The sequence below is a fragment of the Strigops habroptila genome, chromosome 1, assembly GCF_004027225.2.
Source record: "Strigops habroptila isolate Jane chromosome 1, bStrHab1.2.pri, whole genome shotgun sequence".
In the NCBI taxonomy this organism is placed as follows: domain Eukaryota; kingdom Metazoa; phylum Chordata; class Aves; order Psittaciformes; family Psittacidae; genus Strigops; species Strigops habroptila.
The window spans coordinates 109,553,557-109,571,903 of NC_044277.2; the positions used below are offsets into that span (position 1 = coordinate 109,553,557).

Below are 18,347 nucleotides of genomic sequence, written 5' to 3' on the forward strand. Positions count from 1 at the left end.
TAATATTACTCACGCAATAACTTCATCAACTGTTCTGGCAATTATCTGTTTCACAGTATCAATGTCTCTTTCAGCAATACCCTGTAGACCCACACTGAAATAAGCTTCTCTTGTTGAGCCATTAAACCTAGAATAAAGCATATTCAACTCAGAGAGAAGTACTATAACTTCAGCATTAAACCTGCCAACAAACGCAAAAGAAAGGGAAAAACACCCATCATTTTCACATACACACACGTAGGATTTTAAAAGCTAGACAGAAAGAAAAATAATTACCAAAGAGGCAAGAAATGGAACTTAAAAGCATTTTTTTGTTCAGTTTCAGTAGTAGCAGCCACTGTTAAGAAAACATACAGCATATGATATTAGAGAAAGAAAAACAGTTGTGGAAGAAAAGCTGGTCTAAAAGCTGGTCTTTTCTGTTCATCTTGCCATCCATATGTAAGTACTTTCACATAAAGAAGTCTCTGGTTTTAAGGTGAAAATTTTAGCTGCTTGTGATGCCAAACATGCATTCTACTTACACAGCTGAGTGGAATCGTACTTTTAAAGCAGTGCTTGTAAAGTAAGTGGTGAAGGTGAACAAAGCGTCCCATGTTTGTTGCAATTATTTTCCAATAGTACTTAAAACCATAGAAGATAATTTTGTCCAAACTGTCAGGCAGGGTTAATCCTAAGAACTCATCTTTAGAGAGACAAATGGACGCTTGCACAAACACAGAACACCTAGCAGTTTGAACCAAAGCCAACAAACAAAAAGCATTGTCCTGGTTTTGGCTGGGACAGTTAATTTTATCTAAACTCTAAACACCCACTATTCCATGTCTTAAAACGGCAGAAAGAATTCAACGGCAGACTCAGGTGTTGGATTCTTGAATATTGATCTCTGGACTCAAACTTATTCTTCTACATTGATCCATCAGCACAGTCACTAAGGCAAATTAAAGCCAACTGACTATACAGTTCAACCTCATATTATTGTAGTCAACCTGGAAGAGGCTCAGCTGACAAAACATACAACTGAATCACTACTTCAGTGTCTAAGCATAGATTTCTACTGCCATGCTCTGTAAAGTTAAGATGCCTGCATGGCACTGTCATGCATGACACGGGACTTGCAGGAAGCCCATGACTTCACGCAGAGACAGTTCAAGCCAGGCAGAGTACGACATTAAAATCATAGACGAGTATATTAAGGTTTCCCAACCAAACACCTAAGACAGTCAGTGGAGACAAAGGCATGATTTTTGTCATCATGAAGTAAAAAAATCAGATGACTCACACGCTGAAAGCGCTGCTTGCTTTCTGCTGATGATAAAGGCAAACTACAATGAGCAGCTGAGTGTGTAGTTAAGTGAAGACAATCCACCCACCCTTAGTCTGCAGCAGACAGCTTGCTCAGACTGGCTGCAAGAGCTACAGTTTGAATAAGTAAGTGCTGACAGAAATACCCTTTTGTATCGAGGCGACGGCAAGCTAATGGCACAAAAGCACATTTGTGCCAAACCTACCTACTACTAAATCACAGAATTAAAGCAAAAAAGCAAAGGTAACACAGCACAGAGAAGAGCTAGCAAACTCTTCTGAGTAGTACTAAATGGCCAAGACGAAAACCCCAAGCAAATTAGGACACTGAATGTATACCATACTCTTATCTACCCATTTTTCTTGTTTATAAGCTTTAAACAGTACAACTTTGTTTAAACTAATATAGCTTCTATCAAATTATTTTGACAAGCCAAAAATTACACTTGAGAATGCTTTATAGTTCAGCAATATAAACTCTTAGGATGTTTTAATATTAAAATATTATTCTAGTGTAAATTGACTGTATGAGAGATGACTTCTCACAACTTAATACTAGTTTTTAAGTTTCCTAATACTGCTTATAGTGACGAAATGTAAATGGCAACACTTACCCAACATCAGGAGAAAAATCTGTACCAACACCAGACTCAATTAAGGCTTTGTAAAAAGGAGAATTTGGCCCATCAACCAACAGTGACGACAACAGGCTTAGCGTGAACGTTTCAAAAGTGTCTGTAATACTGAAGACAAATTAATAGTTCTTAAAAACCATCAAGCTACAAACATGTGACACCCAGCATCACTGAGTTCATTTCAAAAGAATTATTTTTACAAAACAATGCAGAGAGTGCAAGGGAGAAATGACTGTCAGTTATAAACACTGCACCAAACCTTAGGGAAGTAAGAAAGTTCTGCATCTTTCTCTTGTAACTAGCAGTAAAGCAAGCTGAATTAGGCTGCAAGGGTAAAGTTAGCAGCAGGGTCATACGGAAAAGCTTGCACATGGCAGGAAATTGAAAGACAGGAAGCCATTGTTCCCAACAGCCTAATCCACTGAACAGTTCTATAATTTAACACGTGACTTTCCTCATATCCATCTGCTAAAGAAAAAGACAGGAAAAATTCTGCTTAGCAATTAATCTTCCATTTACTAAAGCAGGATTTGTCTGGCTTTCCCATGGCATTATTTACCTTAAAGATGACATTTATGAAGAGGGATTAGAGGACATGAAACATGGTGCACCTTGCCTGAAGTTCTAAAATGAGCCTTTGATTCAGAATTTCATTTTGATACACTTACTCTGTCAACAAGTAGCTGACACTGACAATTGTCTGCTTGGAAGGATCCGCAGCAAATGAGTCTAAGCCACATGTTACACTGTGTTCTCTCTGTAAAGTATAATAAATACATTTGATGAAAACTGAACTCAGAGCAGAAGTTACAAATAAAAAATGACTGCTTGCATCTTCATATATCAAGAAAATCCGGCCATAATTAACACTCTGAGCTGGGTTTCAAAGAAATGCTTACACTTCTGGACAAGCCAGGGAGAAAAAGGGGGAGGGAGAGAATGGAAAAAAAAAAAGTATTTTTCACACCAATGTTTGAGAGTTTAGGTACCATTAGAAGGCATATTTTCTGACACTAAGTACCAGTATTTCTATTAGTAGCACTAAATGCTTCCCATTAATAAAAGCTTCAAAGCTTCAAATGCTGAAGGACTTGAAAACTGGAAATTAGAAAAATAAACAATGGCATGCAATCATTACATTACTGAAAATCAAAAGTAAGTGTAGTTTTTCCCTGTTGTAACCAGAACTAAAAATATTTCAGCTCATTTACACATGAACACACTTCTAAACAAAAAAGTAACTCCAATAGCCTGGGCTAAAATATTAACCACTTATACACAGGTTCTGCAATTCCAAGATTGCATGTGTACTACTTTTTTTTGTTTGGGTTTTTTTTATATTTTATTTTTTATTCTTACTTACAGGCTTTTCCCAGAGTTTCTGTTTTGGGATGTCAGTATTTGACTCGATTCTTTCAAATTTTATCAATGCTTCCTCATGTATTTGCTTCAAATGTTGCTCGAGTGGAAAATTACCGTAAGTGAAAAATCTGCATTTCAAATTAAAAATTGGCATTAAGTATTAGATTTTACATGAAATTTACAGTAACAGCTTTTATTATATTCTCCTATGTTAAAGACCCACCAGTTTGCCACATACATAAAACTCAGATAAATCACACATTTTCCAGCTTCTGTTTTATGCTTTGGAGGCCACAAAAAGCTACAATTCGTTTAGTTGCAGCAATATATAACCTTCCAAGAAAAAAGCATTAATAATTGAAGCCAGAATCCCAGTGCTCTGAAGGTTTAGAAGACAAAATTCTTATGGTCCTCACACATAATGTATAAAACACAATTATCCATATCTCGACTGATCTATAAAATATGGCTGGGTTCTGCAGGTCAGCCCACCAACCATGTTCCCATGCCTATAAGAAATACTGATGACTTCCACTGGATTAAACATGAGCACAAGGTATGTCTCAGGTGAATCTTACTCCTCAATTAAAATCTAAACACATGTACAGTACAATACTTGGGATGATGAGAAAAACAAAGGGTGGTCATTCATGATCATGACACAAGTTGATGTTCCATAAGTGAATTAATCAGACTAAGACTGACTACTGATTTGGTAGAGAAGAAAGAACAACACTATAGATTTCCCTGCATATCACTTTCAAAATGACTTTTAGCTTAAATACCTTATTACTACCAACAGAATTAGTATCTGACTCAAATGAATATCCACTATTTAGAACCTGGTACAGTAATATGTGATCCAGGAGCAAATGAACAGCCATTCATTTTTATCTCCTTTTTATAACTTAATCTGTGTTGGCTTCAAGAAGGGCAGGAACCTGTAGACTCATCTATACTGCGTGTATCATAACGCCCTAACATTATTGCCAAATATTTATTAGTATGTTCCATTTCCCCCACAACCCATATGAGTTCAAGGTGAAACATCTGCACACAAAAATCCCCCAAACAAATCCTCATAATCAGGCAGGCAAATGCACTCTAGAAAGTCATCCACCTCTCTCTTTCCTGCCTCCAATTCACCCCTCATTGCTTTTCCTAGGGCAAATTCCTTGCTTCAGTGCTGTCCTAGCTGCTGTAGGGTACAGGTTATCTACGTTGCTGGCCATGTGAATGGAAACACTATATTGCTGGTTTTCCCCTCACAAACATACTCACAAAGTGCTAACACACTACATAACCTAGAATATTAGTCACAAATTTCAGATACCTGGAATTGCTTGGATGATAATGTGTGGCATGGAACTGTTTAAGCTGCTCCCATGTAAGATCAGGAATACATAACGGATCTCCACCAGATATTACACCGTATGTGTGATCAGGAAGGATTTTATTCTGCAGGTGCTGTGCAAATATCCTCTCATTATCTGTCTTAAGAGGAAAACACCACATTTTAGTAGAAGTCATCAAAACATATTAAAAATGAAAGGTGCTCTATAATAAGATCTCAGAGCTCTAACTCAGATAAGAACTCCTCACATGATCATTCTGTTCTGTAGTCCCACGTACTTTAATAAATAGCTATGTTTTAAATTTAAAAGAAAATTTGACAACAAAATCCATTAACAAGGTGCTCTTTTATATGTAATCAAGCCTCTGACATGCTAACATTAAGAATAACCATGTAATAGATCGTTGACTTTACTGATGACTTAAATTTCATAAAGGAGGAATGGAAATCTCCGGTGCAATAACATCATCGATAACCCACAGCTTAAACCACCATGTACAAGATCTCAAACCAAACATTCACAGAACTTACAAATGCCCCTTTCATTTCATTAAAAACAACTCCTTTGAAGACTAGAGGTGTCTGAGGATCAGCTGGGTTCTCATGCTCTAATCTCCACCCTTCTTGCCTGAAAAAAATAACAGGAAGTGTTGGGAGTTTGAAGCTTTTGGTTTTATTTTCTTCCTTTTTTTTTCTTTTAAATATAAGGCTTGCATACACCTTAAGCTGCCCACATCTTACCAGAAATCTAGTTGTCGCAAACATGGAAAAAAAGCTGCATCCAAGTACACTGACAGGAGATTCTGAAAATCCTTGGGATTTTGTGTTGAAAATGGGTAGAGTGTGTAATCACTAGCTGCATATAAATAAACATTAAAAGATCAGAGTTTTAGAAAGTCCAAGATGCATTTTGCCCTCATTTGTTACTTCTCATCCATATAAATAACTGCAAGAGAATAAACTTCCTAAATGAAACATATTTTTGCTGAGGAATACACAGAAGTTTAACACTGCAATTATTTTGCCATGAAAACTTTGCTTTTGCCACATATAATTAAATGCATTGTTGTATACTATACAGATCCAGCTCTATTGGGACTTTGTAAGTACCAAATTAACAAGAACTATTTTGTTGCCTTGCTTTGTTAGTTCTTTTATATCTCACAACATTCACACTTAATAATAATGGCTCTTCAAAGGGAAATTGAAGAGAGCCAACAGACAGCTCTACTGCAATAAAACCTCTTGCACTTCAAGTGTTGTTATTATTTACTCTAGGCTCACCTGTGAATGCATTCATAAAAGTGGACAGTGACCTGTTTAACATTTTAAAGAATGGATCTCTGCAAGGATACTTCTGAGAACCACATAACACAGTGTGCTCAAGAATATGTGGGACCCCAGTGCTGTCCATTGGAGTGGTTCGGAACTGTATACTGCAAGACAGAGAGCACAGAGGGGAATGTTGTTATTTCTGATGAGAAGTCCACCCACTTCTTATCTGCAGCTGTGATTTATGGGAACATTATCACTGTCTAATAACTGACATGACACAAAGCAGGATGCAGAGTTAGAGTTCTCAAGACGCTTGAGTGCTCAGCCACCTCTTTCAGAGGGTGCACAACCTATGCACTTCTATTTGTGAAGCTAATACAAAATTTTTCAGCACATAACTAAACACTTTTACCCAAATGGCTCAGAAAAAAGACTTCATGGAAAGTTATGGAAAAAAGAACTGGTCTACATCTTGTAACTATAAGGCAGTTTATCAGAAAGTCCAGTTTTCAGCTCATCAATGCAAAAGAAATTATAAGAAATTTGAAGTAGTTTAGTGTAGAGCCATAAAGATGGCTGGAGCCATGCCCTTCAAAAAGAGCCTGAGGACATTGGGCTCATTTAACCTGAAGTAGAAAAGGCATCATTTAACCTGAAGTAGAAAGGGAACTCCATAGCTGCCTTCCAATACCTGCAAGGTTATGATGAAGACAGGTTCTTTGCACAGATATGCCTGATGGAAGGACAAGACACAACGTTCATAAATTGAAGCAAGGGAAGTTCCAACTCAATATTAAAGAAAAAAACAACCCACCATATGGACAGTCAAACATTGGGAATGGGTTGACCAGAGAGGTTGCATAATCTCCATTTTTTGAAGTTTTCAAGGCCACCTGGATAAATGTCTGAGGAACTGCACCTGAATTAAGTGCTGACCCTGTTTTGAGCAGCAGACTAAACAACAGACCTCATGACACCTATTCCAATGTGAAAAACTCTAAGCAAGTCCCACAAAGGAAGAACTATCCTCTGTTATCACAGAAAAATCCAGATATGAAGCTGGATTACACTTTAGAAACCACAAGGTGATGCTGAGATAGAATGTGCTAAACACGTATTAATGTTTTACCTGAACAGATTATTGGAGTCCTCCCGGGCCACATGTAAATACCTGGCTCCTGTTCTGTCATGACTAAGCTTCACTGCAGTGAGGAACAGCTCAGGAACAGATGTCACCTGCATTGGAAGAAAACATCTGCATTACAGTGTGACTGCAACTAGGTCAAATAAATCATGCATGATAAAGCAATGATGAGTTTTAGCCTGTATATAATACTGCCATGTACAGTGTTACATAAATTCTTTGTTCCTATGATACGTGGGAGAGAAAAATAAGTATGTAAATGAAAAAAATCCTATTTTAAGAACCAATGAAAACAAGACTACAACCAGAGAACTATACTCTTCTGGTATAGATATACAGACCAGAACAATTCTATCTGAAATACAAAGAAAAGGCATATATTCAAATGCCCGTGGTTAGGGCAACAAAAGAAGTATCAATGAACCCAGTTCTACCATTAGCTCCGTCACTAGCAGTCACTTTTTGCAAATTACCTCTACTCTCTGCTTCCGCTTTTTACTTTCAGAAAGCAATCTGACATATTATTCCCACTGCAGGTCATTAACAAAGGTATTAGAAGCACCTTAGGAGATAAAATATTAGTTAAATATATTTCATAAAGCAGCACACAGTGAAGTTCTGTCACCTGCCAGGTCTTTTGGAAGACCACAACAAATGCTCAGCATGTGCAGCAGACACACAAACTCCTGGGGTGTGTTATTTACTTTAAAATAGAGTTAGATCAGTACAGGAACACGCGATAATGTTACCTAAAGGATGTGGTTGCAGAGAGACAACTGTAAGTAACGACTGTATCATTTTTTAACTGACCACCCAAAGCATCTATGTCAATATTTAGTGTGTAGCCTCCTGGCCTCATTTAGGTACTTTCCAGCCAAGAGAACATTTATCTATACGCACACTGAGAATGCACAAGGTGGAAGTCGATGCTCACCTGCTTTACAGTGAACCCATGGATCTGCTCGCCCACCCGGTACTGCAGCGCTCGTTCGCTAGCGGACACGCTCTTCCATCTCCATGACTTCCGATTCGAAGACCTGAAAGAACACTTCCTTTTAGACAAACACGCTCCCACCGGCGGTGCTACAACACCGAACGAGGCACCGCCGCTCACCGCGGCGCTGGGAGGGCAGCCGGGAGCAGGCTGCCTCCCGGCCCGGGGTCCCGCCGGCCCGCAGCGAGGAGCCGTCCTGTGGAGCTGGGCCGCACAGCTGCCCGCACAGCGCCTCTGCTCCCTGCCAGGGACCTGGCACGTCGCTCCCCGTCCTTGGGCTGAGGGCGAAGGAGCCGGCTGTAGTGCGGAGCGCGCCCAGGCCCGCGGCGAGCCCCGGACAGGGGCGATCGGGCCGCCATCCCCTAGGCGTGCCAGCGCCGGGGCCGCGGCAGGGCCAGGCTCGGGAAGCCCCCGCCCGCTCCCCCCAGCTCCCTCCCCATTCTTACCGGCCGCGACTCAGAAACAATCCAGCCGCCCGGTAGCGGCTCCACATGGCTCGGCGCCTCACTGGGACGGGACGGGACGGGACGGGACGGGACGGGACGGACCGGGACGGACCGCACCGCCAAACCGGCGCAGGCGCCGCGGCCCCTGCCCGCATTGGCGGCGGCGGGAGGCTCCGCCCGCCCGTCCGCGGTCCGCCCCGCGCTGCGGCAGCCGACCCGTGAGCGGGCAGCGGCAGGGTCACCCGGGGTGGGCCGCAGTGGGGGTTATCGGCTGTGAGCTGCTGGGGGGTTGCGGTGCTCAACCCCAGCAATTCAGATACACACGTTTCAAGGGCTGCATCTCTCCGTGCCCATGTCTTGCCAATGCATTTAGTATGTTTATGCAAAGATTTTGTGAGGAAAATCTGCAAAGTAAACAGGAGTAAGTGGGAAGCTAAACCAGGCTTTAATGCTGCAATTGTGTCTCTGTGGTCAGAGCCTTTATCAACTGCACAAGGCCAGGGAGCTGCAGGGGCAGCATGGGTTAGATAAGCTAGCAGAGACACAGATGTACTTCTCCCAGCCGGTGTCATGCAAGGAGCTTGGTGAAGATTCACAGGATGGCCTTGTACCCGCCAGGAAAGTGCTCGTACATGCGTAGGTTTTTATTCTTTTTCAAACTAATATGTTTTTTAGATAGTAACTTGGTAACTGATGTCACATCACATGTCCATGAGGTTTCCCAGAAGGCCAGCATCTGCGAAACTGGGCCACCAAATTACCAGTCTCTCATTCCTGAGCATGAAAGCCTGATTATCTGTTTTAGATATGAGGCCCGATGCCAAAAGAGGAGGCTACGTGGGATTTTAAACAAAACCAAGTTGAGCAACAGGTGCTCAGCACGTCCAATGCAGCTTATCTCCAGTTCTATGGCTATGATGTTAACTGAAAAAAATAGGAATTTAAAGTATCCCAGGAATTTTTGTCTCTACTGCCTGACCTCTTCCCCTTCTTCACTGTTTGGCATGCAGTTGTCTGCCTCCAGCTGCTGCTGTCGTCTGTCACATAATGGATTTTATCGTCTTTGCGTGACTCGGCCCTCTTGCTGCCCTCTGCCCTCCCCGCCCTGCCTGCCAGGCGCGCTGCCCTAAAGCACATCCTCCTCCATCGCCCCGCTAGCTGCATGTCTCTGGTCTCTCCAGCGCCATTCATGTCCTCTGTTTTTCTCATTTGTGTTTTCCATTTTCCCATTTCATTAATTTTTAAATTAAATAAAAAAGCCAATAACTTGCTGTCATTAAAGTCTGGATGTTGTGCATTAACCTATAAGACCTGTCATCTATCTTAATTACATACCTTTCTCATTCTTTTTTAAGGCTAGTGAAAAGATCCAGTAACTGCCATATAAAGCTTAGGTGCTGTGTCCTGGCAAATGCAATTTGCTCCCTATTTTCATTATACCTGATTTTCTCCCTGCCTTGTGCCATTTCACCTCATGTGGGTTTTGTCCCTTTTTTCTGCATTTGTTTCAGATTAGATTCAAGTTACACCACTTTGTTAGGAGTTGCTTCCAGTATACATTTCTTTTCAGTATAGGTTTCAGTATATTTCCAGAAAGTGTATGTTTCTAACAGCATGAAGAACCAGTCTTGATGGAAGCTTCTACATATTTTCAAGCTAAAAGCAACCAAGGACATAAACATAATAATGAACAATGTTCTCAAAAGAATAAATATATGAAAAGAAGTACCTCTCACATAGAAACAGGAGTTTATACTGTACGATTCAATTTTCAAATATTTCTAAATATTTCATATACTTACAGTTTATTATTAGTCACGACAGAGTTAATGTGCAGCAATTTTTATGTTAGAAGACTATACTGTTTTTTCTATTGACTGTTCAGTTCCATAGTTTTGCTAACATTTTCTTGATTTGACCATAAGCTTCCATCTCTTTTTACAGGTTTATTGTCATCGATATTTAGTTTGCTTCGTGGTTTATAACATTCATCTTAATGGAACATCAGGCTGGCATTCTGCTGCAGACATTTGTTTATTTTTAGTTGATGTTTATATTGGAAGGATGATTTAGTGGCTGTCTGTTTTCATATCACTGACATAGCGTTTGACAGGCAACCTTTCACAAACCTAAGCAATCTGAGCAGACAGAGGTTCAAAATACATCAAAAACATCATTCCGAAATTTAAATGTAAGTCTTTTATACTACCCCTCAGACAACTTTATTTTTTTTTTTTTCTTTCTCTTGCTGTTATCTTTGATGTATTTTGTGTATCAGAGCTTTTCTTCTGGGAAACGGAACAGACAGTGATCTGTTACACTATTTTTTCGTCGTTTTCTTGCTGTATAGGATTACTGCTGCACTCGTAAAGTGACAATAGTACACCATATTCTTTGTGAATGTACAGGCCCACACATACGTCTGTGTATATATATGTATATAATTTTATAAACATGTCTTTTGCATCTGAAGAAAAGTATAATTCAGAAAAAACTCACTGCCATGTAAAAGCATAACAAGCATAAAGTGGTCTTGGTCAACTTGTCTTGATAAATCACATAAAACCGTTTGGATTACCATGACCAGATTTTGCTTTCAGTTATTTAGCAATAAATTCCACATAACTACAATTACTTCAAAGAGCATTTCCGCTGGTGAAAATGAGATGACAGCTTAATGCTCAGAGTTTGACTAGGCAGATATCTCTACTTAGTGTTACTTTCCTTTAAAAGATTTTGTTTTCAATCACTTACAAATTTATCTAAATTAAATATTTGAGGTAAAGAGTCCCATGCCGATACAAGCTGTTTCCTTAAAAAAAATCAGCTAAAACTGTTCAAGGATGAAAATTCTATTTTGTGTTTAACTAAGAAGCTTCATTCTTTATCCTCTGCCACAGAGGTTGGTCCCTCCCCACTCGTCAAGTGTGTCTTTTCTTATCTTCATGGACAAGGCCCAAATTTTTCCAAGGTAAAATCTCTGAAAAACACTTAGTAGATGTTACAGCTGGAAAACTATATTTTCTATGGTGTCCTCTACCAAGCATGCTCGGATCTCAAAATTTTTCCTTGCATGGAGCATAGGCTGTGCTTGCACCTTTCTGCTAGGGTTTTCCCAGAGCTAAAGTTAATAAAAATTATTTCCTTTGGGACTGTTTCACCCTGCCAGGGGAGAGACCAGTGATTTTCTGCCCAGCCCTGTGCTACATGTTGTCAAAAGCAACATAAAACTCCTTATGAAAGTCAGCAAAAGATTAAAGAAAAAAATCCTGTGCTCAGGGTCTACTGAAAGATAGAAATTTAAAGGGGGTACAGTTGGTATATCAGAAATCATGCTGTCAGTGGCCAAAATAGGCCCTGTCAACCATTTTTTGAAGGCCATGAGTAAAGACTGTGAAGGGAGTTCATGACAGTGGTGAGGCAGCCATTGAGTTGAGAAGAATGAACTTCCACGTCTCAGATGCCAGCCCTTCTCTTCCCCGGGTCCCTACAATCACCACCCATCATCTCCCTGAGAGAGGGTCTGGTAAGAGGTATGGTCTTTGAGAGGATGAGAACCCAACCCCAGCTTCAGCTGTACCATCACATCACTGAACCCTACTAGCTCCTTTTGCTTGTGTAACAATTTTTTTTCAAAATTATTCATGTGCATTTGTATTTTTAAATGTATTCTTATCAATAACAAAATGTTTGCAAGCCAAAGGTTTTGCACCAAGGGTGTCAGCCAACATTCAGCGTGGCACTGGAATCAATATTTTACAAAGCCACATGGAGAGATAAGTTTCCTAGGCCTCAGCACACATCCTAATTTACTCTGTCCATGTTTTCTTCCAGACAAGATTGCAAGTAAGAGGTAGAGACAGAAGCTTATGGTTGTACTGCTGCTGTTTTTCTGCTTCCTTCCTACTTTCACAAGTGTCTGTTAACAATGACAGCTGAAGGAGTATGAATCTCAGGAGTAACATAAACAGTGAATTAGCAAACTGGCAGCAGTTTATTCCATACAGTATGGCTTAAAAATTTATAACTTACTTTTTTTTAAGGTGATTCTATTTGGAAGATCTACTTTTGCTGCTTGTAATACCCAGAAATTCTCAGCTGCATCCTTACATATTCATATCAGTCTTTCAATTCATCCTTTTACAAACAATTTGGGAATATTTCCACTTTAACCATTAGTGATGTTACTTGCTGTAGGAAGGTAGCCATAACACAGGTAATCGTGAGTTACATCAGAGTCCATTTTTTTCGAACAGAAGAAAACCAAAAGCCTCACTGCTGAGAAATTCCACTGTTGTTGGCTCAGACCCATTAATAAACTATAGTCCACAACACCAAGAAGATAAACAAGTTCTCGATACTGCAGAGTGATCCACATTTTGTGAATTTTCTTCTAGCCTTAATTGGGTTATATTTCATTTCTAAACTTCTTTGTTGCACCGAAGTGAAACAAGCCAGAATAGAGATTAATGCTGTGCAGATGTGGTCTCTCACATAGCTCTTAACAAGATACCTCAGTCTTGCTCCTGTCACCCTGTTGACAGAGAGCTGTTATTAAGTCCTTAACAGTGCAGACACACGTATAGCATAGATATAGGCCTAAGCGTACTCCTTGTGTGTGGGAAGAACAACATCTGCATAAAGGAGATGGGGAGTTTATGTAAAGATTTCATTTAAGTGAGCTCACTGCCCATATCTGAAAAACCACATGCTAGATCCTGTGGAGCTGCAGTAATGGAAAAAAAATGAAATGTATGCCTAAGTTTAGTACAAGTGAAACAAGTATTTTGAGAAGAAGTGGGATCTTTCCATGTCTGATGCTCTCTGGAGTAGCTGGAAAATTGCTCTGCATCTGTTTACATTTCAGCTGCCACATACTGGAAAGATTTTTTTCTTGTTATCTCTTACGTTCCATTTTGGGGGAAAGAGGGAAGGGGGAGAAAAAATATTTAACCCTCAGATTTCTTGCATTTTTTAGCATACTTAAGTGTCAGAGTACCAGGGCATCCCCATGGTAAAAAGCATCTTCGAATTGCAAAGCCAGAGAAAGTTCATAAAAATAAATGTCCACACTTTGGAGGACCTTCGGTCTGCACTTCGGAAACCTTCGATCTCCTCTGGTCCCTGTGTGGCCCGAAGATATAGCTGAGGGGAATTTCAGTTTAAATTACCTGCAGTAGTTAGAGAGCTGTAACACAGTTTACTGGGGTAGTGATTTTGTAATATGAAACTGGGCAGCATCCCTCCATGTGTGGGAAAAAGTCCTTAAAGAAATCTGAGTTGTAAAGCCTCAGGATTAAGTGGAAGGGTTGGTAAGGTGATGGTAGCCTAACCCAGTAAAGTTGTGTTCCCGTTGCCTGTTAGAAGAGAACTTTGAGCAAACTGTCTCCATAATCTCAACAGATTTTTTTTCAGGACTAGGTTATTCACTCCAAAAGAAAGCCTGAGAAAAGAGAGCCTGAAAGTGAATTAATATTTATGTGATCTAAACCATCAGAGATCAATGTAGCCAGGGTCTGTACTCCAATAGCCAGAGGAGCAATTCTTTACTAATCTTCAACCTTCTTTATTTGAATGCTTGTTTTAACAATTATTGTACTCAGCTGGATATATTCTGACATATCGAAGTAGTAGTGGCAATGAAAATGCTGTATTTGCATCTGTGACTACTTTAGGTGTTACTGGAAGTGTGTTACATGAAGAAGTAAGTGCTTACACAAGTTGTCACATGACCAGCAGGTATAACCAAATACTGTTTCTTGTTGGCTACATCCGTTACATTGAAGTTGAGCAATTCGCCATTATCTGTCCCCATATTGCAATGCCCTCAGGACCTTCTCATCCCTACTATGATTTTGCATTGCCTGTGCTAGTAGTGTAAAATCATAGCATCATTTAGGTTGGAAAAGATCTTTTAAGATCACTGAGTCCAATCACTAACCTAACTCTGCTAAGTCCACCACTAAACCATATTCCTAAGGGCCACATCTATGCATCTTTTAAATACCTTCAGGGATGGTGACACCACCAGCTTCCTTGGGAAGCCTGTTCCAATGCCTGACTACCCTTTTGGTGAAGAAATATTTCCTAATATCCAATCTAAACCTCCCCTGGAACAGCTTGAGGCCATTTCATCTTGTTCTGTCACTTGTTGCTTGAAGAAGAGACTGACCCTCACCTCGCTCCATCCTCCTTTCAGGTAGTTGCAGAGAGCAATAAAGTCTCCCCCAAACCTCCTTTTCTCCAGACTAAACAACCCAAGTTCCCTCAGCCACTCCTCATAAGACTTGTGCATAAGACCCTTCACCAGCTTTGTTGTCCTTCTTTGGACACCTTCCAGCACCTCAATGTCTTTCTTGCAGTGAGGAGCCCAGAACTGAACACAGCATTCAAGCTGCAGATTCACCAGCGTCGAGTACAGGGGAACAATCACTTCCCTAGTTCTGCTGGCCACACTATTTCTGATACAAGCCAGGATGCTCTTGGCCTTCTTGGCCGCCTGGGCAATCATATGCTGTAGCTGATTTGGAGTGATGCGTGGATAGAGTGCTCAGCAAACTGAACATATAATGGATGGGCTCTTCTGCTTTTCCCTCATCTGAGCACTTAAGTTTTTCTGCTGCTCATCTGTCTCTTTTAACAAAACATGGAATTTAATATCCCTGGGACTTCTGCTCTCATCAGGTTCCACTGCAATTACTCAGTTGGTAGAGGAGAGGGGAACTAAATGATAGACAGGAAAAGCATGAGCTGCAAGTCTAATTTTCTTAGAAAACCAAGATGTATAAATGATATCAAGTTAAAGTAGTCAAAACATTCTCCGTTTCACTGACTGATTCTGTGAAAAAGCAGTGCTATATTTTAAGTTGTACTTGGTTTTAGATTGTGTACTGGCTTTTAGACAGCTGTTTAAAATGCAGCACTTGACTTACACTTTATTATTACAAACAAATGCTAAGCAGAAACCATCTGTATCTTCCACTTTTAATGTCTACATGGTGCTGCAGTTGGCCAACTCTTATAATCAAATTCTAGACATGAATGTTAAATGTCTGTATTTCACACCATCATTTGGTACCACTGAAGTTGAACTTTAGAATACAGGTCATTGTTCTGAAAATTCAGAGTCAAAGCAGTTCAGAAATGTTGAAGACAGTGCATATTTTTTTAATTTTCTCAGCAACCATGTTTTCAGTTAATCTTTAAATCCCATGGGTCAGACAATTTCTGCTTGATTACATATGGTGTAGTCAGTCATACTGAAGTAAATAGCATTTCATGAAATAAACACCGGTGAAGTATTGCTCCAACACTGCTGTTCTTTATGGTGCTTTCTACTTATCTGTAGCTATGATGATAGCCACCTGGAAGGAGAGGCACACAACTACCATTGCCACCCCTCTGCACCCCAAGAAAAGCAGAAGAGCATGCCTGCTGATGGACATCTGCAGCTTGGGCTGCATTTCAGCCAGGGTACATGCAGCTTTTACTCCTGCAGCAGTGGCTTTCTGCTATGTGTCGCTGGGAGATTTACCTAAGTAAGGCTACAGAACTGACCCAAGGTTTTTATCATGCACATTTTACTTACAGTTTTCAGGACATGTAAGTCTCTCTCCTTTGAATAATCCATAAAGTCTTCAAGTAGACAATGTGACATAATCTGATGAATGATCTCATGCCTTGTCAGATGTAGGATATTATCTGAAGTGGATGAAATGAGATGGTTTGAAGTTTTGAAGAGATGTCTCTGGAATGTATGAACGTATTTGTTTCATCTTCCACATGTAACCCAAATAAAAACCCGATTATGATTTACTCCACATAGTACACAGTTCATTATGTTCAGCAACGTCTCTTCTTCTTGTATTAAAGCAATGTATTCTCTTTCATCTCCCTTCCTGATAAAGACCTGCCACCTTTTACTGCTTAATAATTGAAGGCAACCTACTACAGAAGCTGAGTGTTGAATGGCTGCCTGCACCAATAATATGAAAAAGAATCAAGTTATTATTTTTGATGGCTTTAGCAGTTATTGAAACTGAAGACTATATGTCATGGCTCCAGGAATCTTTGAACTCTGCCACCGACTTATAAAAAGAAACCCTGGCCTCACTGAGATTAATGGTGACTTCTGCATCACTATAATCTCTACTTCAGTCATCAAATCGTCAAGTCTCCCAGTTTCACAGTTTCTCAAAGAAATCATGGGTTAAGATTGCTATTATTATCTATTTTAGAGTTAGTGGAGTTACATTAATTAATCATTAGGACTCAGGAACAATATTTATTGCTTTGTCAGAATCACATAGCACCTATGTGTTGGCATATATGGGTGAAACTTATGGAGTTCCTGTAAGATTGGCACACTTTTCACAGCTATGCAAATTTATTTGTATATATTTAAAATTCAAATATCTATTTATCTTAATCTTTCATTACAAATTTCAAAACAAGGTAATTTTCAGACATACTTATTTTGCATAAATGCATTTTCTGAACAAATGGATCTAGTTTGAACAAAGACTTCTCAGTCCCCTCTGATGGTTTTACACATTTTGACTTTAAAAAAAAAAATAAAAATTAGTTTTCTTGGCAAGCTAATTGAGGGGTGAATCTTTCATAAGACCAGCAAATTCTCTGAAGATTGCTTTTGTTTATTTTGACCAAAATCATCACAAAAACAGTGTAAAAACAACTCATGAAATTAGCTTGTAGCTTCTGTCTCCTGCTTTGCTAAAAAACAAACCAACAAACAAACAGAAATAGTATGTCTTTCATCCATACATATATGGAATGTATATGTCACTCAGCTGTTTTATCTATTTGAAAGGTCATTTCACATCTTTCACAAACGGAGAACGAAGAGGATGTGAAAATTACTGATCAAATCAAGGGCCACTCTGCAAATAGGATCAGCACAGCCAGGTTTCGCATGTGGGCTTGTCCTTTCATTTTGTCAGGAGAAATGATACCCAGAACAGAACTGTGCTATGACTATGGGGTACGTAGTCACAAATAGAAAAATCCCAGCATCTGGTTGTGAGGCTAGAACAAAAGAGAATAAAAAAGAAATTAGAAAACTCTAATGAAAAATGTGTGGCTATGACTATTGAATCCTTAAAGCCTCCGACACTTACTGGCAATAAAATATGTATAATATTTTTCATTTTACCTATACTATATACTTGACGTTTCTGTACTTAGCAAATCTTAAAGAGACACTGTGTTTCTGGAGCATCAAATACTATATTCCAATTTGCCCTATAAAATGAATACTTAATAGAAAATTAAGACCAGGCAGTATGTAAGTGGTAAGTGGCAGAAGACTATATCCCCAGAGCAACAGCTGAGCATGAAAGCGAACATGATAATAACTGTGACTTACTCAACTCTTAAACATATCTTAGGGTGCAATTGCATTTGGATGAGACAATGTCTAACCCTGACATACAGAAGCACTGCTATGGGCCAAAGCTTTTGCCCTCTTGCGGTTTGTGTGCCATTATTATGATAAGCTTTCCTATTGTGATAACTCAAGCACATGCAGTTTGCCATTCAAAACACAACCAACAAAGCTTTCAATATACAGAATAATGTATACCCTGAATGTCAGATACAACATCAGTCTTTAGAAAAATCACTGTAAATGCAAAAAATTTTGAATGTACATGCCCAAGGCCTGCTTACAGGTACATTTCCTTCAATAATTTATCTATTGATAATAGAACTTACCAAACACACATTTTGCCTTCAGATAACTCTGTTTGGCTAAGATAGAATGTTTACCTGTGTGCTATGTAATGTATCAAGCACCCATGTTTTTATCATAAAT

The 18,347-nt window shown here is 39.6% G+C and overlaps 1 protein-coding gene across 1 annotated transcript in view; it reads right to left on the minus strand.

The window, feature by feature from the left end:
• Positions 1-8,660, minus strand: part of PITRM1 (pitrilysin metallopeptidase 1) — a 29,568-nt gene extending 20,908 nt beyond the window's left edge. Inside the window, exons 1-11 of the mRNA XM_030479532.1 lie at positions 8,516-8,660; positions 8,010-8,112; positions 7,061-7,167; positions 5,941-6,092; positions 5,398-5,512; positions 5,188-5,284; positions 4,636-4,796; positions 3,304-3,430; positions 2,609-2,697; positions 1,920-2,048; positions 14-127 (exon numbers count right to left, since the gene is read on the minus strand). Coding sequence (XP_030335392.1) covers positions 14-127; positions 1,920-2,048; positions 2,609-2,697; positions 3,304-3,430; positions 4,636-4,796; positions 5,188-5,284; positions 5,398-5,512; positions 5,941-6,092; positions 7,061-7,167; positions 8,010-8,112; positions 8,516-8,562 — 1,241 coding nt within the window. The 5' untranslated portion in view covers positions 8,563-8,660. The remainder of the gene's footprint in view (positions 1-13; positions 128-1,919; positions 2,049-2,608; positions 2,698-3,303; positions 3,431-4,635; positions 4,797-5,187; positions 5,285-5,397; positions 5,513-5,940; positions 6,093-7,060; positions 7,168-8,009; positions 8,113-8,515) is intronic.
• Between the last annotated feature and the right edge of the window lie 9,687 nt (positions 8,661-18,347).